The sequence below is a fragment of the Rhamphochromis longiceps genome, linkage group LG11 (assembly GCF_057381845.1).
Source record: "Rhamphochromis longiceps isolate RC_006_pf linkage group LG11, R_longiceps_female_GT1.1, whole genome shotgun sequence".
Lineage (NCBI taxonomy): Eukaryota > Metazoa > Chordata > Actinopteri > Cichliformes > Cichlidae > Rhamphochromis > Rhamphochromis longiceps.
In genome coordinates, this window is record NC_140567.1 from 14302122 (window position 1) to 14329729 (window position 27608).

The window sequence follows — 27608 nt, forward strand, 5'->3', positions numbered from 1 at the left end:
TCTATATATTAGATGTTTGTCTTTTTGAGGCCCTGTGTTCACGATACATTTTATTAAACAAAGAGAAACAAAAAGCAATTCAGGCAATTCGCGCACATTACCACAATTACATTATTACATTCACAAGAACATCTTTAAGTTCATGTGAACCAAAAATGTTTCTCTAGCTGGAAACAAATTAGACTATACCAATAAATATCTGTAACTTCAGGCTCTGATTCAGCTACAGAGCAGATTGATTGCCTATATGCAAGCTTAATTCAATTAACATTTTGTTATTACCAAGCTGCACATCAGAGGAAATTGTTTGAATACGACACTGAACTGTGCAGGGTTACAGTCCCTTAATGAGAAAGTACATAAGGGCAGCAGAGGCAACAAGGCAACTCACTACATACTCATCCAAAAACTCATTCTTATTGTTTTTGTCTGTTCTCTCACCTCACTCAGTCTCTCCCTACATAACTGTCCAATGTACAACATGAGGTTGTTACCTCTTGCAAAGGTATGAATAGCACCTACTAAAGTGCAAACCCATGTTATATCACTATTAAATTTAAAGTGACACAGAGGATAGTCACAGTGAAGACATGACACATGCAGTGCCCATAAATATAACAATACCTAGACAATCAATACGCCCAGATTTGTCCTTCATTTCTACTTCTGTGCACAAAAACTTAGTTATATAACCATGTGTATTAAATCATAGTCTTCACTAGGGAAAATACACCCAGTTTTGTTTTCGTCTTCCAACAGATCTTTATTTAGACTGTGGATGTCGTGTGTTTATTTTTGAGAGTGAAAGTGCAACACTGCAGACACTAGAAAGCCATTAAGTTTGCCTGCTGTCAGCGAGATGTACTGTTACACTGTCAAACAATCTCATAATTAATTAGACAAGCTGCTCTACTTTTGACTGTTCAATCAAAAAAGACTTGTCCTGTTAATGCAACTTGACAACACAGTCCCACTTAGATAGTTTTTGTGTATTATGCTGCTGATACTTGCTGATTATTACTACTCACCAAGTGTGCTCTTTTTAAAAAAGACAGAAATTATTCCTTAATTACACTAAAATGACTTTAACAGAAGCTTTTTAAGGGTGGACAAAGGTGGAAAAGTTACAAAAGCATATGCAAAGGTATGCATCAGCTGGCACTGAAACAAGCTGTCTACAAACTGAGTAAATGGACAATCTGTAAATATCACACCAATACCGCAACTACTGACTGACAGTAAAACACCCGCAGAAAGCTTTACACCTTGCTAAATCTTTGTGTTGTGTGTCAATGAAAAACACTGACTAGGAATGGTGTTAATGGAAGGTCACAAAAGCTGTCCAACAATAAATAAATAAAGCAGCACATTTCCGGTTTGCTTGTGGGACAAATATTTCATGGACAGATGAGACAAAATTGGAACTTTCTGGCAAAAATCCACATAGCTATGTTTGGCCTCGGGGCCTGATGGAGGGACTGATTAATTCAAAATTGTATCTTGAACTTTTAAAAGCACAATTCAGGGCAACAGTTCATGACCTGAAGTTTAGGAGAGCCTGGGTGATACAAGAAGACACTGACCCAAATCACACTAGTAAATAAACAACAGAATGGATGAAAGAGAATGAAAATTCATGTTTTGGGATGGCCAAGTCAGAGTGCTGACCTTAAAAAGTGAGATGTTATGGCATGATGAGGAAAGAGCTGTTCATTGAAAACATCCTAGAAATATGGATAAACTAAAACAGTTTTGTAGGAGGAATGGTCCAAAACTTTCTCCACATTGTACAAGTCTAATGAGCCGCATCTGCCATTGATGCATATTTATAAAGCCTAAGCGTTTACAAATGGTTATGGTTTCATAGATTCCTCTTCTTTCCTGGGGGCCTTATGACATTTTACGTCAAGGTCAAGAGAAGGTGTTAAGAAAAACATATGGGATGCAATAGTTTGCATATTTAACCCTAACCCTTAAAGACAAACCTTCACTCCTACTTAACACTGCTTCTGCTATGGCTCGCTGCTTCTTGTCCATCCAACCAACCATGCTTCCACCATCGCCTGCCCTTCACTCCATCTGTTCAGCCCTTATCCTCAGTCATCCTGAGTCCTACAGCTGGCTCTTCCAAGCAACACATCTGTTCTTTGTTATAAAGTTATGTTCTTGTGTCAAAATTCACATTAAAATTAAACTGAGAAAAAAAGTAATGGTAGCACCTACAGTCTTCGTGCAGAGGCAACTTTAACACAATCCATTCTTTTTAGGGGCTCAAAAGTAATTGGACAAAGAACTGAAAATAAAATCTTTCACTAGTAAAACCATTAGTAAAATCAATCATTTCTAATACTTGTTTGAAAACCCAATGACAGCCTGAAGTCTTGAACTCATGGACATCACCAGCTGCTGGGTTTCCTCCTTTTCATTCTGGAAGAGGTTGTTCTTGGTTTCATCGGTCCAAAGGATGTTTTTCCAGACCTGTGCTGCCTTTTTTTGATTTTTTTTTTTTGCAAATTGCAGTATACCCTTTCTATTCTTTAGGCTTATGAGTGGCTTGCATCTTGCAATGAACCCTCTGTATTTACTTTCATGCAGTCTTCTCTTTATTATAGACCTGGATATTGATATGCCTGCCTCCTGGAAAGTGTTGTTCACCTGGTTGGCTGTTGTGAAGGGCTCTCTTCACCACGGATAATGGTGGTTTTCTTCTGTTTCTGCAGCGTAAGGATCACTTGTTTCACCTGCTTTCCATGCAGGTGAAACAAGTGATCCTTGTTTCAACCACATATTGTCTGTTCACAGCAAAATCTTCCAAAATGCAAGCACCACACCTCAAATCAACTTCTTTTATCTGCTTAATTGGTAATGACATAATGAAGGAATTGCCCACACCTGCCCATGAAATTGCCTTTGAGTCAAAGCCATTTCATGGCCAATTACTTGTGGTCCTTTTAAAAAATGGGCGGCTGAAACTTCTAAACCCTTCCTCAAATTTAAATGAAGACAGCCTCAAATGAAAGCTCAGAGTCTACACCAGGGGTGCCCAATCCCGGTCCTCGAGAGCTACCGTCCTGCAGCTTTTAGATGCATCCTTGTTCCCACACACCCGAATCAAATGAATGGCTTGTTATCAGGCCTTTGCCAAACACGATGGCATGCTGAAGAGGTAATCAAACATTTGATTCAGCTGTGTTGGAGTAGGGATGCATCTAAAAGCTGCAGGATAGTAGCTCTCGAGGACTGGGATTGGGCAGCCCTGGTCTACACATTATGTCCACTTATATAACTTCTGTTAAGGTCATTATATAACTATAAATATGTTTCTGTAAACAGGTAGAAAAACAAAACGTGTCCAAATATATATATATGGACCTAACTATAAGACAATGTTTTTCTGCTTATAGAATGTGGTGTATAATAGTATAGTATACCACACAAACATCTATCGTATTTTCGGCACAAAAAGGCGCACTTAAAATCCTTTAATTTTCACAAAAATTGACAGTGCGCCTTATAATCCGGTGTGTGTTATGTATGAATTCTGGTTGTCCTTACTGGCCTCAAACCGATTTTATGTGGTACATGGCACTCAGAAATCTGTCAAAAAATGTTTTAGTACGTCTTTGGTAAGCTACGAAGCCGGACCGGTTGATGGATTGTCGGAGCATTATGGCTACCGTAGTCAGGAGCCTTGTGGAGTAATCTAGGTCCAAAACTCCGCCCACTTCAGGTCCAAAAAACTGCAGCATCACTGAGAGTTAAAAACTGTCTAAATTCTTTCATCTTTAATAAAATGATCAGTGTTGCTGCTTTATGAGGTGTAACAATTAAGTTTAATATCCAGGCATCCATGAAAACAGAATGTAATACATTTAATGGAGTTAGAAGTTAGCAGGAAGTTAGCTCGCTACTATGTGACTTTTGTAGGGTTACTGAAGTTGGACTAGCTGGTATATAATGATGTGCTACCTGATTGCTAGCGACACAGCTATGTTAGCATAACAAACACAGTGAAGCTGCAGGATGAATGCTAATTTCTTCCACTTGATAAAAGTTAATGTGAAGGTTCCCAATGGTTGGGGACAAATGCAATCGCATGGCAGGATTCTGTAAACTTCAGTCAGGAGAACAACTAAGATAATCCATCCACAATACGAGGTTAGTCATTAATATACTGCAACAACAAGAGAATAGAGCAGCTGCGAGAAAATTCAACGTTAATGAATCACTGGTACGGAAGTGGAGGAAGCAAGAAGAATGAGTTGAGTAAAATTTGACTTATCTGACTGTTTTGTTTCACTGTTTTTGTTTTCACTTAGTGCGCCTTATACAGTACATCGAGATGGGCATGTAGAGAAGTGGGGCCAGGAACTTGCTCTGAATTCTAACAATTAAAATTAAAAATGTCAAAAATGTGTAAATGTAACTTTTTTAGTTTAAGTCCAGGTGAATATTACTCAAAAAAAAAGAAGAAAAAAGAAAGAAAGATGTACATATAATTAATAAATATTATTTTAGCTGACTTTAATTCTGTGTACCATAACTCTATGTGATATTTCCTATGATAACAGACCTTTGGACCACACAATGTTTATGCTTCCAAATCTTCCATGTCAAAGTTTCAAATATAACCTGCCCGATATGCCTTTTCTGCCTGAGTACCCCTAATGTTAATGTAAACTGACTTTAGGGAACCAACATATAGTTAATGTGTTATTTATGCCAGTTAGCTACCAAGTCTGTTGTCTAAATTTATAGCATAAACAGAAAAACCCATGCTTCTCAAGCCATTTTTTCCACCCAGCCAGATTATCTGATTTTATTGTTTTATTATTATTATTTAAGGTGGCTACCTACCCAAACGGTTGTTTTTCATTCTTTCTGATCTGTAGAGACATGCATGGTAATCTTTTCTATTTTTCTGGGTCTGTAGAGACTCTGAAGACATGTAACTTTATGCAAAGACAATGAAACAATGAAATACTGCACCCTTAATTAACAAAGACAGATTTTTATGGTATAAATTATGCTTGGGGGGCATTATTTTTGACTGGACACATATGGACACAGTGTGAACTATTAGAGAATGCATTTGGGAAATTATGCTGAAACCAATTTGAAACGGGAATTTATAAATGCAAATTGAAAGAAACTAGATAACATCGTTGCAGAAGAGGTTTTCTGAAATATCTCAGTTTCTTACAAGGGTCAAGAGAAATAATGAAAAATGAAGTGTGATGGATTTAACCTTGAGAGGCACCACAGTGACTGTCAAGAACTCTGAAGACAAACAGAGCCCCTGAGAAGCTCTTTAATTAATTAAAAGGATAAGCACACTTTAACTAACACTCGGCCCAGGACCAAACTCAAGGTTCACTCAGGGTGCAAACATTTCTGAACTGTTGGGCTGAATTTCTGAGCTTGACATGCTCTAGATGTGACCATTTCCTTATTAAATAACAGCCTGCATGCCAGTGTGCCTGCAAAATTGGTCTCAAATTTATTCTCGGCAGAGAAGCCCTAGGCTTTATATCCGTGTATGATCAGATTAGAGACTAAACTTTCTTCCTTAGTCTGCTGCATGTTTTCAAATTAAAGCCGATCATCCATTATCACCTAAAATATTTACTCTGTTTAGAAATCTCACACTAAGGCATCAAGTTATTCTTCCCTCTTGCATCCCAAAATCTCTTCTGCTATCAAACTGTCACTCATCTTAACCTCCAATTTTCTCCTCTAGCGTGTTATCCCTTGCTGTCTCCAACCCAGATTCAACACATTCTCGCTCTCTGTGTGTCCCATGCTTCCCTCTCTCACCTTCATGCTACCCTTTTTACCTCCTATTTTGCTTTTCTGCCTCCATCATTTTCCATCCCTTTTCTCTTTCATGCTTTTGTGCCATCTTCTTTTTTTCCTCCGTTGTTCTGTTCTTCCTCTCTATCTCTGTTTCTCTCCCTCTTTGCTTCCTCTGTCTTCATTCCCCAGGGGGTATTATCTCAGTCTGAGGCAAATCTGCCCAATTATAAACCTCATCTCCCCAACTCTCTCTCTCTTACGCACACAAATATGAGGTTTTCCTGCATTCACTGCTGCACACACACCCTCTTCTCACAGATACACAGAAGCAGAAGCACAAATACAGTTACACAGGCACAAAAAAACCACCTCCCTATTTTTCTCTTCTTCACTGTCTATTTCACTGCCTCCTAACACACACACACACACACACACACACACACACACACACACACACACACACACACACGAACAAGAACACCACCCTTCCCCTCCTCCCTCTGTCACACCTTAAAAACCCAATTATACACGCTTCCTCCCTTTTCCTCTTCTTTCCTTCTCTCCCTTTCCCTTCGTTCTTGCCATCACCACACTCATCTGGAGGGACCACAAGGAAAACAAGGGAGAAAGACGAGAAGGCAGAACAGGAGCCCAAAATAGAGGAGATGGGAGAGGGTAAAACTGGGAACAGACGCGAGGAAGGAAAGGAAATGAGGGGCCAAGATGTGAGCTGAGTAGATTGGAAAAGTGGCTGATAGCACGAGACAAAAAGGAGAGGAGGAGAGGAGGGAACAGAACAAGAGGAGAGGAGTGGAGATAGCGTTAATTGCCAGGCCAGTATTAGTGCTGGGTTGACAGATTCTTGTTGAGAGAGGTGCTGATTGGATGATAATGATGCTGACTTCAAGACTGCTGCATTGCTGACCCAATGGAAACAGAGGGAGAGGAGGAGTTAGTATGCAAGTATATAAAGATGGACAAAATGAAACAGAATGATGAGTGAATAAAAAAGAAAGAAAGAAATGAACACAGTCCTCAAATAGAAACTTGAGAAAATGTGTGTTATTGTGGTGTTGCAATCACACTGTTGAACTGTGGGTCCCGAAACATTTACACACACACACACACACACACACACACACACACACACACACACACACACACACACACACACACACACACACACACACACACACAAATATTCTGGGCAGGCATCCACAGTGTACCAAAGCTTTGTGCCTCACTATTGCTTCCTCCTAATTAAAGTCCTAATCCCCAACTAACTCTTCATGGCCAGAATAGGCCTAAACTAGACTTCTGAACAATGTCCTCACACCAAGAGAACAAAAAACATGAATTTGACTTCTCCCTAAGGATCCCCTGGAATCACTTGCAATTGACAGGAAAATCTCAGATTATTCACAGTAGCTGAGAGACAAAAAGCATGGCCTCCGCCTCAGGCACACACAGCCAAGGTTGCTGACCTGAATAAGCATTACACTACAATGTGGTCGGGTATCAGGGATGTCAACAAGTAACATAACAATCACTAATGTGAGCAGAACAGATGCCTTTCGATGACTAAGTGTCCTTGATAATAGTACATGTGTTGCAACACAATGCAGGAAAATATAAGAAGAATTTAGTACCTTTTAAAGGAGAGAAAATCTAGATCTTTCTCTCCATGAGGAATTCAGACACACTCTACCTTGTTGATACAGTGGTTGCTGATCCTGGATTGTGCCCTCACTAAGATTGCAGAGCAAAACAACTGCGTTTTGGACTATCCCACTGATAACGTTACTTCTATTGGCCTAGAAAAACAGGAGACAGACACAGGATAAGTAAATTACAGGTTTGCTTATAACATTTCACAATTAACCCAAAACAGCTAATATCTAACATGGTTTTGTCATCATTTTGTTATTTATACTGCATATACTGTCTTGAGAACACAGTTAATTATTTAATAAAGTAGTGGATTGTTTTATTAAAAAAGGTGCCTTTATTTATTTGTTTTTAAAGACTGAAAGTGTAATCTTCACCTCCCTCTTACCCATCCTATTTACTCCTCTTACTTCATCTTTCTCCTCTTTTCAAAATATTCTCTCCTCCCTCCTACAGTAATTCACTTCTCCTTCCCCCTTCTGCCCCCACTTCACTATTTGATCCTCTCTGAGATACACCAGCTCTGCCTGCAGGGTTGGTGCACATCGGTGTGAACTGTGTACGTGGTGATTAGCCTGGCTAGTACTCATCATGTGCAATTGCCTGCGGCTGGAGACAATGACATCAGTTTGTGCTGAGGACAAACTGCCTGTCAGGAGCCACAAATGACAAAGCTAAACTATTTTGATCTTTAAAGACTAAAAAGCTATAAAAATACTGCACTGTACTGTACGTTCTCACTAAAAGCATAAAGCTGACAATGGACAGTGAGGAACGGCAAACCAAAGTTTAACTTGGACCTTGCACATGAAGGGATAAGTATCTGACTTGCATAAGCGGTGTAGCTGCACTGTGAACACTTTCAGCCAGGCAGGATTTGTTAAAGCATTTACTGCAAGCATTCCCCTCTGATCAGTCTTTTGCCACCTCAGGCACGGCTAACACCCCGTTCAGAGCCGTGGTCTAACCAGCATCCTGAGGTCCTTTCATGTCTGAAGCAGAACTACTACATCATTTAGACAAATACAATTAGGTGAGTTTCTCCATGACAAGTGTGATCACCAGCGACAGGTGTAATCAATCTACATCAGAGAGTTTCAGGGAGTATAAATCAATTCAAATGTGAGCAATATAGACGGCACTAATGGATCCAGACATGACTGGTTCAGGCAGGAGTAAACAATCAGGAGACGAGTTAATCAGGCTGTTGGACAGCAGTGTTTAAAATTCTGTATCAGCTAGCTGGGGCTGGACAGGCAGCCATGCAGAACAGAGTTATTGAGTGTGCGCGTTTGTGTGAGTGCATGTGTTTGTGTGAAGCATAAATTAGAGCTGGTTTGGTTGTACTGTGTTGGTGGGTGCATTAAATTGTTCGCATGCAAAAAGGGTCAGGTGAAATGGTTTACTGGAAACACTGTTATGGCTCACTGAGAACAGACGAGTGCCATGTGTTTGCGTGCAAGCCCTTGTACATGATCTTAATAGCAGAGTTCATCTTTCCACTCTATTAGCCGTTCCTCCTCTCTGCTGCTGACCTGCCAGTCAATTACACCAGCCCTCTAATAGGTCAACATTATTCAGACTAATTTACATAAACATTTGAGGGTTAGATGGAAGGAGAGACCAAAAAGAAGGAAACAGACATAATAGACTGAATATAAACAGAATAGAAATGCTACAATAATACAAACTTTGATGAGCTTATTTTAAAACTGCACTGAATTTACTGACCAGTTTGACTGGTAAAGTAATTTAGATACTGCCTTGAAGACTAAATGATGAAACATGACTGCTTTCTTACCATAATGAGCTGAAAGACCATTGGTAGGATCCTACTACATTTGATCAACCTGAAAAGGAGAAGAAAAAGAGAATATACACTTTAGGTAGCAGCAGAAAAATCAGGGCAAGGAATTAATTTAATTTTTTAGATGTGCTGTTCAGGCATGCTGTTTGCACACACACACACACACACACACACGCAGATAAAAGTGGCTATTTCATCTTCATTAAGGGTGGAGTTCTGGTACAATGACTTCCGTCTAGTACCAGTGGAATTGCGAGAAGAAAAAGAGAAGAAGCGATGTGAGCAGATGAAGTAAAAGCAGGTGAGAGACAAGAGGGAAGGACATGGAAAAAGGTGATGAGAGTTTAAAGCAAGATAAGGTTAGAAAAGATTACATTTTGCAAAGTGGAGGAAAAAGAGGGAAGATTAGAGAAGAGGTGTGAGGTGGAGGAGGTGGAGGAACAAACGAATGAGAGGAAAATGGAAAATAAAAAGGAGTAATGTGGATAAATCCACACTGAAAAGCTTGGGGGGAAGGCAAGAGACAGAAGAAGAAAGATGGAGGGAGGGAGGGAGATGGATGTTTATATTAACAATGACATTCTGTCTACTTCTTGATTGATCTTCTTTAAACCTCAATCAGTTACTGAGTGGGCGGAGTGTCTACATATATGCACGCACATTTTGTTTATGGGTCTTTGTGAATTAGTAAGCAAGAAAGCATTCAGGCAGTAATGTGAATAAAACTAGCAAAAATCAGACAGGTGTTGATATTCTGACGGTAACAAAGCCTGCCCACTGATTTATAAATCTGTCCATGTTCTAACTATGATTTATAGGTTCTCCAGCAGGATCATTCAACCTATGGAAATGTGGATTTAAACTTAAAAAACTGCCCTTTTTTTAAAATTAGCAAACAAAATGTTCCACTTCATTACAAATATGGGACAGCATTTTATTGGTGTGCTGCTTCTAGAAAGTGAAAACAATGGCTCATTAACCTGGAGGCATTTTCATTAAAACAAACAAACAAACAAAGTCAGATGACTAAGTAAAAAGAACATCTGAACAGCAAAGAATACCAAATGATCATCTCAGGCTGTCCTCAGAGCTCAAGCGTCTTTTTTTTTCACCACTTACAGGTAATTTGTACTTATATACTGTCTTCTGTGAGTGTTTGTTCTTTTAGGTTTCCTTGTTCCATCAGATACTGATGTCCTCTCACCTACCTTGTATACAAAGAGCCAGAACAAAGCATGCATGTTTCATGATGATAACATATTCTCTACACCACTGCACGTACTTCCTGGGCATCATGTAACTATTGTTTAATAGTTAACTTTGTGGTTTTAGTTAGTAACATTAGATCCCTTCATGGTTACATTGTTAGATTTACTTTGGTGAATTGAGATATTCTGATGGATGCTGTCATCAGCACCACAAAAGTATAAGCACAGTGTAACTTTATCTTTAGTTGCAGTCACTCAATCTCCATAATCTTTACTGAAAACAATCACTGACTACAGGTGCAGGAAATGTGAATTTAAGGAACGTAATGAATTGCTGTTGTAGGTTCTCTTTACCTGCCATGGTGATGTATTTTAATGTACAGTTCAACCTTTTAGACATGTGTGTGTGTGTGTGTGTGTGTGTGTGTGTGTGTGTGTGTGTGTGTGTGCGCATTTGTTATTGTTTGGGTCTGATTGTTTGCTTGTAGATGTGATGGATGGCCTCCTATTAGAGAGGTGATAGGCTCAGAGATGAAAGGACAGGCCAGGCCTGCACAACATGATAAACTGGACCACCTTTAAACTACCAGCCATTCATCAGGACACAGGGCGCAACAGCATACAATGAACAGGGTTCAACAGACAACCTATAATAAGAAAACACAGATGAGACAATGCTGCACTGCATCATCATCACATCACACATTCACTCAACAGCTGTTTCATTAGAGGTAATGCAATAAATACCACAGTATGCGCTTATTAACCTCAGCTCTACTCTAGTTTTATATACTTTATGTCAGCTACACAGCTTTGTAAAGCTAACAAAATTCAAAATGAAACCTTTTTGCACATAAAGAGATGATAAATACAACGAAGTAGATAGCTACAGTCAGGGGCTTATAATTAACAGCACTGACAAATTATCTGATACCATAATGTATTAGTACTTGCCTAGAGAGGAAAATTATACTTTTTTCTAATAACTAACTTAAAAAAAGACCTTTTCCCCCATTTATTTACAGTGGAGAGTAAGACCAGTAAAACAGGCTGTTAGAGGCAATTACAGCGTTTTAGCCTGAGAAAATGGCCACTTTTGTGTTAACAGTTAATGAATCCACTTTACATGGAACAGAGAGATGTTGGTGTCCAATTAACTACTGCAATTTGATATAATGGATTTAGACTCATAGACTGAGTCTATGAGTCCATATTAAAAGGAAAGAACAGGCAGAAAACACGAGTTGTTTAAATATAAAATCTTATCAAAATAAAATCTATAAACAGCCAGTACTGTTAAACTATGACAAATACTACCTCTTTACTTTGTTGATGGGTATGCGTGAAAATACCATATCGACACATATGGCACATATGCTGAAAGGATGCCTTAAAGGAAATTGAAAATCCATGGGCAAACACATATGTAACCACACAGCATGAGGTTCTCCGGCTAAAGGTCATAGTAAATGTAGTTGTTTGAAGGTGTGTCTGGACTGTGATAATGGCGAGAGAGACAGCAGGCTGCCTTCCCAACGTTAATGTCCCCAATTTACCATCTAATTACTGCTCGGCTGGCTTCATAGCCACACTTATCTAACCAAGACCCAGGCAATTTAATTTCTGATTGTATAACCGCAGTGATGGAGGGAAAGTTGTGGAGAAAGGGCACAGAGAAAAAGAAAAATGTGGACTAATGTTAATAAATTAGAGATGGTGAGAGAATGAGAGCGAGGGAGGCAGAGAAAAAAAAATGTAAAATGTTGTTAATAATGTCAAAGGAAAAGAGTGAGCGCGAAAACAGATGTAGAGGAAAGAGTCCTGACACCAATTTGAAAAGTTCACGTCACTCTACTTGTGTCTAAGAAAAAGGGGGATGAGGAGAGGTGGTGGAAGAGAAGGATGGAGACGAAATGGGGTAATATTACTGATAAGAGAAGTAGGGGCATACTCAGCTGTGAGGACGAACTTTAAACTCTAGGAGTAGAGGAGGATGGGATGGATAGAGATGGAAGGTGACTGGCAGTGATTAGAGATTTGTTGAACTATTATTGCTGGAGAAGATAAAATGTGGAAAGAAGCTGGGATGGAAATGAGGAAACCACAAAACAGAGGCTTAATCATTGTTCCAAATTAATACTTAGTGATTAAAGATGAAGGATTAAATGTAAATCTCTGGATCAACTGCAGCATTTGACCAGGTACATGTCCATGTCCAAATTGTGTTCCACCAATATGAATGACTGCATTTCTAGAGCTAAAATAGAGCATGCCTTACACAGAGTCAACTAAATCTAAAAATGCTGAGAGTATTGTTGAAGTAACAACTACAGTTTACAACATAGTGTTCCTGAGCTGAAATGTATATCTCATAGTGTAAACTGCACATAGTTTTACAGTTTTCCCCTGCTCTTTCCTCCAGTTATCTTCTGAGCCAGGTGACACACATCTAATTATACTTTCTAACCAATTAACACTTCTCCTTTATTCTCAACCCTTCTGGCCTCATCAACATTTTCTTTTCTCCCAAGATTCTCTTTCCTAGTTCCTCCTCCTATCCTTTTCCTGGCACCTTTATCCACTTCCCCTCCTCAATCTTTCTGCCTCCTCTCTTTTCACCCACACTTTCTATCCCTGCCAACAGCTGAGACGAGAAGACAGATGACCAGAGAATCAAGACTTACTGACAGCTGCTGTCAAAGCACATCTATCAAACACACATACATCATCATGCACACACATGTGTTTACGCAAGCATTCATGCACGCACGCATGCACACACACACAACATGCACACACAAGTGAGTCATCTCATGGCTAGACAAGGAATCAGCAAATTTCCTGTGCAACAGCAACACATCATTACCACTTTTTATTTGGGTGTCAGATGACTGCTTTTCTGAGCGATGTTTTTTAAATTCCTGCATAGTGAATTACTTCCACATTATGCAGTAGTGAATCTCACTTCAACGCGAGCAATAATTTTGTCTTAGTGTCGTATATTTAAAGAACGTGTGTTGCATTTTTAAGCAAAGCTTCTCTGGACTAGCTAGTGTGCCAAGGTATATCAGCACAACATGTCAAGTCTTTACACATCTCAGCTGATACAGCACCTTATGCCTGCCACTAAACTGATTACTAATGTAGAAAATACCGCTTTTAAGGGTGCTCAAAGGGTGTCATTGAATGCAGATCACCAGCAGTGCTGGAGCTGTGAAGGTTTTGTTGCTATTAGCTCTGAATGTGCATCACCTACAACAAGCAAATAATCATTTGTGTATATCTGTGTTCTGGAGTTGGCAAATAAATTACTGCTTATAATACGGAGGAGTGTGTTTGTGTGTGTTTAAGACAGTGAACATTCATCTGTGTGTGTCTGTGTGTGTGTGTCTGTGTGCAGTGTGTGAATGATTCACAGTGCTGAATTGGGAATGAATGGCCTTGGCATTAAAACATTACAGAGTGCCTAAAATGCGCCCGTGTATATTTGTATCTGAACCTGCTAGGACTGCAAAATACTTGCGTGCTACCTATTCTGCGTCTTGGAAAAAAAATAGAGAAGCAGATAATGGATTTAAATGGATGCTAGGAGTATTTTGTAATACTTTCTTTACTATATTACCAGTAAACAACATTATCCTAATAAAGATTACAAGTAAAGTTCATATTAGCAAGGTCACAATGCTTCAACAGTCTTTCTTGTCTGTGATTAATTGTGTGTGTGGCTGATGTGTTCACATTACCTGCAGGTTTGACTGTTGTGTTCAGTCATTGATACCAACAGTTTGAGTGCATGGAGGGGTATAGGCTCCGGTGCTCGTAGAAGAGTCTCGTACCTAGACATAAACATGTCTGAGTACAACATTTGGCTTTCGAAGTGTTAATAATTAATGCAGTGTTCTGATCATTAGTAAGAGAGAGTAAACTAGAACAGATCTGAAGAGAGGGGTGAAGAAGAGGGGGAGGGGAGAACTAGACTTATAATAGGAGAAGCAGAGAAAAGAACGTAGACAGAAGCAGCTAGGGGAGAAACTAGGAGGAAGAAAGGACTGACTTTGAGGAGGAGAAATATTGGTAGAAATAAAAGTGAACAAGCGGTAACCTGTGAGGCTATCATACAAGCATCTTTTTTTGTACTGTGTAGCTATTCTTTGACTTGTGTAAAATGCATTGTCCCCTTTTCATAGATTGAACAGTCACTTGCCAGTTTTCTGTATTTGTAGAAGCATTTTACAAACTACAACATATTATAAAGTGGATCAACAAATCCACACCATATCATTTATATCTGATATACATCTTCAAAAAAACCCTATTACAACAATTGTTCATTGTTAGACTTCTATACTTCAGTCTCAGACTTTTTAAAGATCAACTCTGAAATCATCTGTTGCAACTGAGCTGTCTTTAACCTGGCACAATCACTAATGAAGCTCTTTTGGTTATAATATTATGTTTATGTAAATTACCTGTGTCGGGTAAGGATTAGGTCAGACTTATTGTCTTGGTTGTAAAATAGTCAAGAGAAATTTTGCTTTAATGTGAACATAAACACCTTAGCACAAAAGAGTGGGTAGAAATTACTTCAGTATTGTATATTACATATTATTATATCTATCATTTAAACTGACAGTCTGTCATTATTTTGGTTAAGCTGTAGTGATTTTAAAAATGTCATTCAAGGGGAAAGTATCTGTTCCTATAGAGACAGCAAATACAGGAGGAATCTAGAAACACTGAAGCTGCACTTAGAATAAACCAGACCAACCTTGAAAGGAGAGATTCAGTGATACACGAGAGTCCATCCCCTCTTTCCTCTGCCGCCTGTCCTTCCTTCTCATTTCTCTCTTTATTTTCCTCTGTCCTTTCCTCTTTTACCTCAGTATCAACACCATCTTGGACCAGCAGGATTAGACTGAGTTCAGACAACACCCTCAAAACAAACACAGACCACTCCACTGCACCACACACAAAGACAGGAAGAGAGAGTATTATTAGGAGTAAGTGTTTAGAATACTGTGTGTACCATGTTTACATATCTTTGTGGGGACCAAAAATTGCAAGTTTACTATACTTGTGGAGACCAACAGCCCTTATTGGGACAAAATCCAAGTCTCCACAAGTTTGAAGGCATTTTTGAAACTCAAAATGTGGTTTTAGTGTCAGGGTTACAATTATGTTATGGTTAGGTGTAGGCTAATGGTTCATTTTTGATGGTTAGGGTAAGCAGCTAGGGAAAGTATTATGTCAATTAGATTAGATTAGTGTGTCTTGGGGGTCGGGGTAGTTAGTGTTAGTTGGACAAGTATATGTCACGTGATTTACTTCCATAAATGAAAGGGGACAATGGGTTCTGAGGTGATAATAATATGCATAAACAATTCTGAATGAATTTGCTGAATGGCATTTGAAACTTTAGGATGTCGCAAAACTTTAGATTAAGGATTAAAGAATGAACATAGTCTAAGGAAAAATCTAAGACCTAAATCTCTGACTCTACAGGCCTCAGTTTTGCAGCAATAGGACTTTGGCACCCTGCAATCATTGGGTCAACCACAAACTCCTCCTTATACTAAAGTATTTTATCATACCAAGTTATTAAGTCAAATGGAAGGCCGTGTGTCTGACAGATGAAGTTTGGCTGAAACTAGGTCATGCAACAGGACAACGATCTCAAGCACAGCAGCAAATATACAACAGTGTCTGAAAAAGAAAACATCTAAGTGTTGAAGTGGCTCAGTCAAAGTCCAGACCTCAACCTTATTCCTCCATAAGAATGGCAGAGAATGGAAAAGTCATACAGAAAACGATTGCTGCAAGTTAGTGCTGCTAAAGGTGGTTCTACAAGCCTTTGAGTCAGTTGTTGTTTTTCACACGACACTACCGTATAAGAAACATTAGACAGCACACATATGTACTATATATACTGTAAGAATACCAACAAGCTTGGAAAAACAACAAAATACCCACATGGAAACGAAATATTTTGAGCTTCAACAAGACAACAAGTAGCACCATTATAATGGCTAACAAAAAACCTTTTACCCTGACAGCTGGCTCTTTTGCATACTGACCCATAAAGTCAAAACTGTAATGACTCATTCAGGTTCCAAAACCCAAAAGAAGCTGTTATTATTGTATTGGTGATATGGTAATTAATAAATGCGGATACCTATATTTTTTTTTAAAGATTACTTTTTGGCATTTCGCTCAGTTGTGGTACAAACATAAGCAATGCTGTATTGCAGTTTTATCTACTTGTATCGCAAGGGAGCTGGCAGTATGCTAGTCTGTTAAATGCTGTAATATTTACAGATCGTTTAGGTAAGTAGTGAACTTTTTCTTCGTGATCTCGTCTCTTTGGAGAATTATTAGAACCCTAACAAACAGGAAACAAGAAGAAAATCACTGCCTGTGACAGGAACTAAAGGTCCCCAGCCATCAGGCTTCTGAACCCGCTCTGCCTCTTTCCCCATTTGCCATTTCTTTCTCTCTCACTCTGACATTAACAATTCTTCCCTCATCTTCTCTCCTTCACACTCTCTTTCCTCAAAAAACTGACCCCACCATTCATACCATTTTTGCTGAAAGCCATTGTTGTCAGAGGAGGCAGGATGGCATCCACGACCTTCAAGAGACATTAACAAACAAACAAAAAATGTTATATGGTACTGTATTTGATCCTGGTCACCAAAGAAGCAAGTTGGTTTTAGTATTAAACCTGTAACAAGCTAGAAAAATCTGTTATAATCTAGTGTTTCACAAGTTCAGCTACAAATGATGTCGTGGATGTGAAACAACTCAGGTTAAAACACTGAAGTGAAATAAAAATCCACTCCTCTGCTGACGGCTTTTAAGAACAAGGTGTAAATATTAGTTCAGTAATGTCCCATATATTCTAATTTGAGGCAAATGAGGGTATTTATAAACATAATCATGGTGTTCTCTAAACAGCTATAGAGTTAATATTCTGTATAACATCTCTAAAAGCAGAGTCTATATTTTTAGATAAAAATGAACAGGAGACGCTGTACTATATTAATTCTGTGAGCATCGACCACAGACCACTGTCACAGAGGATCAAATTACTATGGAAATGCACTGCTGAATGGTTTCTTTGATCAAACAAACAAACACACAGACACGCACGCGTATTTTCACAACTGTCAAAGCTCTTATTTAGGTATGAATCTGTATTGCATGAATTTGCATGATTACTAATATTACCATAGAAACACCACTAATGCTGAGTGAGGATGTGTGAGGTCATTACATTGAAAGCCAGAAAAAAAAAAAAACTACAAAGGATGTTGTCCACCACTTAATGGTTGGTGTATTACTATCACAACCATCAAAAGACTGCATGGAGCCGTGTGTGTGTGTGTGTGTGTGTGTGTGTGTGTGTGTGTGTGTGTGTGTGTGTGTGTGTGTGTGTGTGTGTGTGTGTGTGTGTTGAGATGTGCAGATCTGGGTGCATTCTCTCTGAACTCTGTAACTGTGCGTTCCTCGTATTTATGAAAGCCTTTCTTGTTCACATTTGTCCGTTTTCCTGTCTTTCTCCTAGCTGCTTTTTTAGTGGTGCAGAAAAGAAATCTCATCACTCCAACAGTAACTAAAGAATAATTTGTTGTATAATATAAATATCCAAAGTAATTAAAGTGTCTAATTTGCATTTGAACATGACTAAAGAAAAATAAGTGTTCAGTTAACTTTTTTAAGAACTTACCTTGTTATAAAACAACAGCTGGTTTCAACAACAATCGTACCTGATTGTTACTAACTGCTGTGTACTGTACAGCTGTGTGTTGTGTAGCTATTTAAAATGTATTTTAAAATTATGTTGCAGTCTTTTAGTGAAAACTATTTTTCTATTAATTTTTAAACAGTCTAACAAAAAAAGTAATGAAGTGATCTTTCAAATGCACATTCAAGGCAAAACATCATTCCCAAGTATTTTCAAACAGTATTCAGTTATGGTATGAGAGTTTTTTTAAAGGTCTGCACAGCAATTTAAAATGTCATTTTCCACATCACATAAAATCTGTTTTAACAAAAGAGCAGTTGTGGAGGCAAAACTAACTGCAAACTAGCTTCAAACTGTGACAAGAAATTAGAAACGCAAACAAAGTCAAAAATGAGCGTGTGTCCTTGTCCAGAGGACAATTAAAGCTAATCTGAGTTGGCTGTGGGTAATTAAAGTGTCTTCCTGTGTTATTGACTATCAGTATCCACAGCCTTGCTTTTTGCTCCTATCCCCAGTTCCTCAAGTCTTTTCTTTTTTTCTCTCTCTCCATCCTGTCAGCTTCCTGCTGCTGTTTTCCACTTCCATACGTCAATAGTCATTAAACACAATCTCATTGTCCCATCCCATCAACATCTCTCTCTCTTTCACGCACACACGCGCACACACACACACACACACGAGGTCTGTCGGTTCAATAGTTGATTAGTGTCTCTCCTAATAGTCCACATGCTAACCCTCTGTCCTATGATCACTAATAGACAGGTTTAGTAGACTGGAAGACACACAGTAAACATACCACAGTCCAATTCATATTATTGACAAAGTCTACAGAAATTCATTCTATCCTAGCAAAGCAACTTGCATATTACGTTTTTTTCTAAATGAGAGAAGGGGAAAATCAATGCTGAAAATCTGACAGTTGCAGAAATACAGAATAACAGGATGATGACAGGTTGTCTCCAACGTCCCGTCAGAGGAAATGTACTGACATTTGTTGAATATCACAAGATACCTGTCCTATATCGGTGTACTAAACTATCAGCAGACAGCTAGTCAGTCAGACAGGTAGCCAGTCAAAAACCTACAACAAATGCACACTCAACCATTCATTTAATGGGATATAGAGTTGCATATTTTCTTCCACAGATACTTACATCACTATGATATGGACTGATGAGTGCATGGTGCTGGCTCAGTACTTCCACGATGGACAGAGATGTTCTGATTAAATCTTCACATATTGCTGTACCTAAAGAAGAATCAAACATAATAATACAAATACTCATGTTCTCAATAAAAACTGACCCATAACTGAATACCTTTTAAGGATAGGCATATATTCTGTTTGTGATTTGCTGATAACATGGCCTTCGAGCGCGGCACTTTATCACAGCACTTGATTCAGGTGCTTGAAGAGTGGCTGAGCCCACACCGCAGCTTGCCTTGTTGGCAGGCATTTGTAATTCAGTGTCATAGCTGTCTTCAAGTGCTGTATCTGACTCTCTCCTTACCGTCTCCATGTCAATACAATTCAATATTGACTTGTAAGATAAGCTCGAATTTATAATAATCATTTTAACTACGTTATTTATTCTTTTATCCTTCATTTAACCTGGCAAGTTAAGCAAACACACTGTGCAACTTTAACAAACAATGCAGTACATGAAGCTCTGTAGAATCACAGTATCACAGACTAATCATGTGAAAAGGAATACTACTGCAGATATGGCAGGGGTTGATATCCAGTGATAAAGTATTCATACCTGTAAAGATACTCACCCATAGCACTAGCCAGATTTGTTTCATTGGACTCTACTGAGGCAATGAAGTTCTGTCAAGAGATATTTAAAAACTTGATGTGAGTTTTGCTTTGAAACTGTCAAACATTCAAAGTTTTCCTTATAAAAAGTTAGTTGTGTGAATGTCAGAGATGTTTTAAGAATTTCAGTACTGACAGTAAGAGAGAAAGGCACCACCAGTCTCTGCAATTTGTAAAACTGTAACTACACTGCTGGCTTTAAAATAATTTAGGTTAATTTTATTTATTCTATAATTGAAAAAATATATATAATCAACATGTCTCCTTGTTAGAGTAACAAAATGTGATCAACTAAAAACTTCACTTCACCCTATCTGTTAGTTTTATTATTTGCCTTTAGCATGTGGAGACAGATAATGTGTCAATTTATGACTGGTTACCAAACACTTACCAACAGCAACCCAATTTGAGCCAGAAACTGTCCTGCTACAATGTGAGATCTAAAGACCTGTGAGGAGACAGAAGACACATTTTACAAAGGTAAGTCAAGATAATGTGATCAGGTGACAACTGAGAGTGTTACAAAACAAGCAGGGAGGGAGGTGATGATTTAGGTCTGCCTCGTTTTTATTATTGACTATTTTGGAAAGCCTCCTGACTTTTCTTTTAGTGCCATGTACTAAATAAATGAAAACTCTGTGTTCAAAAATAAGAACTGCTGTTTGTCATTTATGAGAAAATCTATGTGAGAAACTGCTAAAGGTTTTAAAACCAAACACTGTGGAGAAGTAATTTTGCTCCATTTACCTGGGATGAAACAAGGTCCAGCACTATGGACAAAGTAGGCAAAGTTTGTTTGAGTTGTTTACTTTGAGCAGTAGTTGGGTGTCTTCTCCCAATCACTCCTCTGAGGGTACACAGAACATCCTCTAAAGAAAGGAGACAAGGCAAGGAGTTGCAAACAGATGAGAAGGAATTTAAGAAGGTGGCTATCATCTATCTTTATTAAGATATATTATATATCATATACTATATTATATTATATACTGGTAAATTTCTCTGGCGTCTTAAACCCTACAAATATATGCGTCTATTTTTCCTAAGTATCACATTTTTTCTTCTAGCACAAGAACCAGAAACAAATCAAGTTTCCATAGTAACCTGACAATTAATTTTGTAGATGTCAGATTTAAAAAAGATCTCAGATGTAGTAATGGTAAGGGAAATCAAAAAAATCAGCATGTCAAATGAACTGATTTACAAATTTCTGTACACATGGAGGTGAAAACACAAATGGCAGATGGATAATCATACAGTAGTGTGTGTATTTGTGTGTGTACCCATAATCACTGGTGCGGTGCTGCTCAGATATGCAATCAGTAAATTGAGACACTGAGACAAGTATCCTGATTGGCTGGGGTTCTCTCTGAGAGGAGTGGCTTTGCGGAGGTCTCTCTCCAGGTATATCACAAGTCTAGACAGAAAGAAATATTTTCAGCCCTCTATGTAACATTGCAGATACATCAAGTGTGTTTAATGGTTACCGGTCTTTCGTCTGCTCCATACATTATTAGTTGTTTAGCAGCATGATTAAGTGAGACAGACCCATTAACAAGAACATGAATGCACACAAATTTTAATGCACAGCAGTAAAACTTTGATAGGGTACAAAATAAGGGGGCAAGAAGTCCATGACACACACAATTTAAGAGCATATTTATTCTCATCAGAGTGTGTGTACTGAACAGTAATCAATAATTTTCTCTTTACAAATTCTGAGCAGGGAGAGAAGGTTACCACCACTAACTCATATTCATTACCAGCACATAAACACATGCTTACGTATATCATCTCACGCACGCACGCACACACACACACGCACACACACGCACACAGAAAATAAACAGAAAATAAATGGAGAAATTCAGAGGGGTTCGAAGCTTTAGAGTGGCAATGATGCAGGGGACCGGTGGATTAAAAATTCTGCATTTTTTTCTCACGTTGTTCCATAAAAGATGATCATCCATGGTTTACAACTATATAGAACAAGAAATAGTTAACTGTTAACCTGTTGTCCAGTGCATTTCTTGAGATTAATTACTTCATTTATTGTTACATTATTTTTGTTTAGTGCAAAGCATTGCAACCTTGAGCCTGGCAACTGAGAAAGACCTTCAGATTACTTATTAAGTTTAATTATTTATAAATTTTATATAAATTTTAGCCTGGTTGGTACGACCAAAGTTAAATCTCTGAAAGAAGCAGACATGTTAATGCAATCCTATTTTTATATCATTATTCTAATTTTGTTTTAACTGAATTTTTCTTACTGTCAATGTCATTGTCATGATGTAATGTCATTAAAAAAATTATATATTATTTCATCTGCGCAGGGTTATTCTTGTTGTGCAAAACCAAACCATTAATAACAACAAAGTGTTAATAGCATTTTTAAGTCTCACATTTAACAATTATAATGGAGAACTAGGACTGGTGATGCACAGTAAAGAAGAAATAAACCAAAATGAATCTCTCTGATTGGACGCATAAACATTCTTAAGATGAACACTCTCTCAAAATTTCTTTCTCTTCCAAGCCATTCCTCTCAGCCCTCCAGATGACTTCTTCACTAAGGCAAGAACAATATTCACTCCATTCATTTGGAATAACAGACGAGCCGAACTACGCCTATTGTTAATGTATCTTCCGTATGATAGGGGAGGTCTGGGTATTCCAAACCTCAAATGGTACTACTGGGCTGCCCAACTCTCTACAGCTTTTTGCTGGATTTTAACGACAACCTCATCCTGGGTAAATTTAGAAAGGACAAGCACCCCCTTACCGCTCAGTTCTTGCCTGTACTCAGCAAAATATAAAGATTTGATGAAAGATACATTGAATCCGTTTGTTAAAAATACCATTCGTGTCTGGTTCGATGCACTTAAGTTTAAAAATGAGACACCAGCACTACCCAGTTCTCGCCTATCTGGGGTAATAAGACCTTTGAACCCAGTTAGAAAGATTTGGGTTTTAAAATGTGGGCTGCCAGAGGCTTGTGCAAAGTTGCAGACCTGTTTGACAAGGACACCCTAATGTGCTTTAATGACTTGACACGGAAATTTGGCATTCCAACTAAACATTTCTTCAAATCAGAAGCTTTATTTCAAACACTCAAAAATCCCTAACACTGCCCACTCTTACCTCATTAGAGGACATAGCAATAAACCATCAGCTGAAGAAGGGCTTAATATCCTGCTTTTATAGCAACCTCAGAGACGGCTCTCAAACGTTCTCAGAAAAAAAACACAGACTTGCATGGTGTCAAGACTTAAAGTGTAGAATAACCACAGAGGAATGGCAAAAAGTCTGCTTGAAAGCCCAAACACAATCTATAAACACCCAATTTAAACGAATCCAGTATAAATGGCTAATGAGAACATATGTCACCCCAACATTGTTAAACAAATTTGACCCTAAAACTCCAGACATATGTGTTAAATGTGGGGATAAAGGCACACTGATGCATTGCCTATGGGAATGTTCAGAAATTCAAAAGTTTTGGAAAGAAGTTTCAGATGTCATTGCGCGTATTACAAGTGTTAAGCTGAATCCGTGTCCTAAATTATGTATCCTAGGGATTTTCCCCACTGAAAGCCAGCTGAGCAAAGTTCACCAAAAAACTACAATCTACTTCTGTTACAGGCAAAATATAGCATAGCCAAATCATGGAGATCCATTACTAGACCACACTTGAGAACTTGGCTTTTGACATTGTCCAAATCCCTTGTTTGGAAAAACTTACATCTGTGATTAAGGGTAAACATGCTTCCTTTAAAAAGATGTGGGGAAATTTTTGGTCGTTTTTGGAATGTGAGGAGATGGCCGACAGTGAACAGATATGGCTGTACCCATTTAACTTGTACGGGAGACGTGTTGCTGTGATTTTTGAAGAGAACCTGGGGAGCTTATGCTGGACTGTTCAATGGAAGGGCAGGAGATGGAGATGTGAAATTAGATTGACTGAAACGGAAGAGGACACAGCTCATTGCTGCAGCCGTTTTGTCGGATGCCTTTCTAACTAACTTGAAATCCTTGGACTAAACTCCCGCCAAAAACCCTGAAGTAACGAACTTAAACCTAATGTCTCACTGTGTTGTACCTGGTCTTTGAGCACTGTCTGTTCCCTTGTTTTTGTGTGGTGTTTTTTTAAACAATATATGGGTATATCTCCATGGGTGAGTGCATATATCTGTATCTGTGTGTTTACGCACACCGTCTATACATGATGAGCATGCATTATTATTATTACACACTCAATTTTTATTCATTTTCTCCTTTATTTCATTTCATTTTATTTTTCTCTGTCTTCCTTGTTTAAAATACTTTTGGAAAAGCAATAAATAAATCTTTGGAAAAAAAAAAAATTCTGTTCCATGAAGGTCTTTGCCGATTTCTTCTATTGGCTGCACTCTTTTGGGGTCATCAGGGTGTATCCATCTGCCTCCATCTCACCCTATTCCTACCATCTTCCACTGTCGCACCAACCATCTGCACATCCTCCTTTACTACACCCATCGGTTTCGCTCTAAGATCCTTCCTCATGTCATCCTCGACTCTCTTTTTCTCCAAAGTGCTCCACCTGAGCTGTCCCTCTGATAAACTAATTTTTGACTTTGTCCATTGTGGTCACTCCCAATAAAATTGTTAGCATCTTCAACTCTGCCTCCTGTCTTTTTACCAGTATCACTATCTCCAAACCATACATGATAGCAGGTCTCACTACCAACTTGTAAACCGTCCCTTTCACTCTTGCTGGTCTCTGTCTTTCACAAATGCCCACTGACAATCGTCTCCACCCACTACACCCTCCCTGCACTCTCTTCTTCACCTCTCTTGCGCATTGTCCTTTGGGTGGTTGAACACAGGTATTTAAAATCGTCTACCTTTGCCATCTCCATTTCTTGCAATTTTACCTTTCCATCTGTCTCAGTCTCATTCACACACACGTATTCTGTTTTGTTTCTACTGACTTTCATTTCTTTTTTCTCCAGACCATACCTCCACCTCTCCAGGCTCTCTTCCAGCTGCTCCCTACTCTCACTACAGATTACAATGCCATCTGTAGACATCATAGTCCATGGAGACTCCTGCCTGATCTCATCTGACAACCTGTCCATCACCACTGCAAACAAGAAGGGGCTCAGGGGCTATAACTGATGCAATCATGAAGGTTTGTGACTTAGAAACTAAAATAAAATCAGGAACACAGCCTAAGCATATTTTCATCTTGCATCCCATGAGAGGATTTGGACCTACTGTAAAGTAGTTTTTGAGGTATTTCAGCTGGATCAAAGTAGTGGATCAACCAACTTGCAACCTTTTCTTGCAGCCATTTTCCAGATTGCTTCATAAAGAGACACAAACCTGCCGCCTCACTGTTAGTCGCTGTGGGAGACTCACAAAGCACACACACACACCACTGACCCAGCTTTGTGTACATATGCCTCTCCACTGCTGAAAGCCATCACTTTCCACTCTCAATGACAATCTTGACACTTTCTCAATAAGACCCATGCAATTTTATCTCAGAGACCAAAAAAACAAAACAAAAACAGAAGCAATTTTCATGCTACTGAGAAGCTAATTAAACACAACGTGCCTGGGAAAGAATAGGACTGGGGAAAAGATGTGTGTCTCTGTATACGGTTGAATCATGCAGAGTGCTCAGTGGGAGAGAGACAGACAGGTCAACTCTGACAGCTCTAACTCAGCTAAGAGAGGGAGAACAAGTGCGAGGAAAGAAATAAAGAATGTAAATGCGTATGTGTGTGTGGGGACACTGGAAGGGAGAGAAAAGAAACAGGCAGAGGGAAAACATGAAGAGAAAGCAAGAGGTAAAAAAATCACATTAACTTCCTTAACAGTCATTGTAAGCTGTGTTCAGGGTTGCAATTGATGTTCTGGCCCTGTGTTTATGTCAGAGTGAATGGTCAAACAGAAACGATCCTAAGTAATCATGGTTCTTCATTTACACTTTCTGTTACTGATTATTTCCAGAGAACACCGACTATATCCTCAAGTATATAGATGTTTATACTTCAGTTGCTACTGTGTTAAGGCAATTAATATAGCAGAATCCAATGTGCTGGAACATTTGGGCCTAAAAGCAAATAAAAAATGCATTGAAAGAGATTCATGCCACTGCCAATTTAAAAATTGAAAACAACATATTTAAAGCAGCATTTTAGAAGGAAATGCTGCTTTATTTTCCACACTGAGGGAAATTTTATGTTTTGCTTTCCAGGATTTCTTCACACTATACCAGATCCAATTCCAAAACTTTTATTCCTCTCATCTTTTCTTGCACAAACTATGTCAATTATAGCCAAAGTTTGGATCAAAAACCAAATCATTGATGTATACAGGGAGTGCAGAATTATTAGGCAAATGAGTATTTTGTCCACATCATCCTCTTCATGCATGTTGTCTTACTCCAAGCTGTATAGGCTCGAAAGCCTACTACCAATTAAGCATATTAGGTGATGTGCATCTCTGTAATGAGAAGGGGTGTGGTCTAATGACATCAACACCCTATATCAGGTGTGCATAATTATTAGGCAACTTCCTTTCCTTTGGCAAAATGGGTCAAAAGAAGGACTTGACAGGCTCAGAAAAGTCAAAAATAGTGAGATATCTTGCAGAGGGATGCAGCAGTCTCAAAATTGCAAAGCCTCTGAAGCGTGATCATCGAACAATCAAGCGTTTCATTCAAAATAGTCAACAGGGTCGCAAGAAGCGTGTGGAAAAACCAAGGCGCAAAATAACTGCCCATGAACTGAGAAAAGTCAAGTGTGCAGCTGCCAAGATGCCACTTGCCACCAGTTTGGCCATATTTCAGAGCTGCAACATCACTGGAGTGCCCAAAAGCACAAGGTGTGCAATACTCAGAGACATGGCCAAGGTAAGAAAGGCTGAAAGACGACCACCACTGAACAAGACACACAAGCTGAAACGTCAAGACTGGGCCAAGAAATATCTCAAGACTGATTTTTCTAAGGTTTTATGGACTGATGAAACGAGAGTGAGTCTTGATGGGCCAGATGGATTAGGCCTGTGGCTGGATTGGTAAAGGGCAGAGAGCTCCAGTCCGACTCAGACGCCAGCAAGGTGGAGGTGGAGTACTGGTTTGGGCTGGTATCATCAAAGATGAGCTTGTGGGGCCTTTTTGGGTTGAGGATGGAGTCAAGCTCAACTCCCAGTCCTACTGCCAGTTTCTGGAAGACACCTTCTTCAAGCAGTGGTACAGGAAGAAGTCTGCATCCTTCAAGAAAAACATGATTTTCATGCAGGACAATGCTCCATCACACGCGTCCAAGTACTCCACAGCATGGCTGGCAAGAAAGGGTATAAAAGAAGAAAAACTAATGACATGGCCTCCTTGTTCACCTGATCTGAACCCCATTGAGAACCTGTGGTCCATCATCAAATGTGAGATTTACAAGGAGGGAAAACAGTACACCTCTCTGAACAGTGTCTGGGAGGCTGTGGTTGCTGCTGCACGCAATGTTGATGGTGAACAGATCAAAACACTGACAGAATCCATGGATGGCAGGCTTTTGAGTGTCC

The 27608-nt window shown here is 38.9% G+C and overlaps 1 protein-coding gene across 6 annotated transcripts in view; it reads right to left on the reverse strand.

The window, feature by feature from the left end:
* Positions 1–27608, reverse strand: part of ulk4 (unc-51 like kinase 4) — a 103066-nt gene that overhangs the window by 23089 nt on the left and 52369 nt on the right. For 5 of the 6 annotated variants that reach the window (XM_085422413.1, XM_085422415.1, XM_085422414.1 and 2 more), the window contains 10 exons: positions 21323–21456; positions 20790–20911; positions 20434–20490; positions 20003–20054; positions 19378–19472; positions 17056–17107; positions 15248–15437; positions 14223–14315; positions 9266–9314; positions 7505–7610 (listed from right to left, as the gene is read on the reverse strand). In XM_085422413.1, coding sequence (XP_085278539.1) covers positions 7505–7610; positions 9266–9314; positions 14223–14315; positions 15248–15437; positions 17056–17107; positions 19378–19472; positions 20003–20054; positions 20434–20490; positions 20790–20911; positions 21323–21456 — 950 coding nt within the window. The remainder of the gene's footprint in view (positions 1–7504; positions 7611–9265; positions 9315–14222; positions 14316–15247; positions 15438–17055; positions 17108–19377; positions 19473–20002; positions 20055–20433; positions 20491–20789; positions 20912–21322; positions 21457–27608) is intronic. The other variant, XR_014913744.1, reaches the window with a different exon arrangement.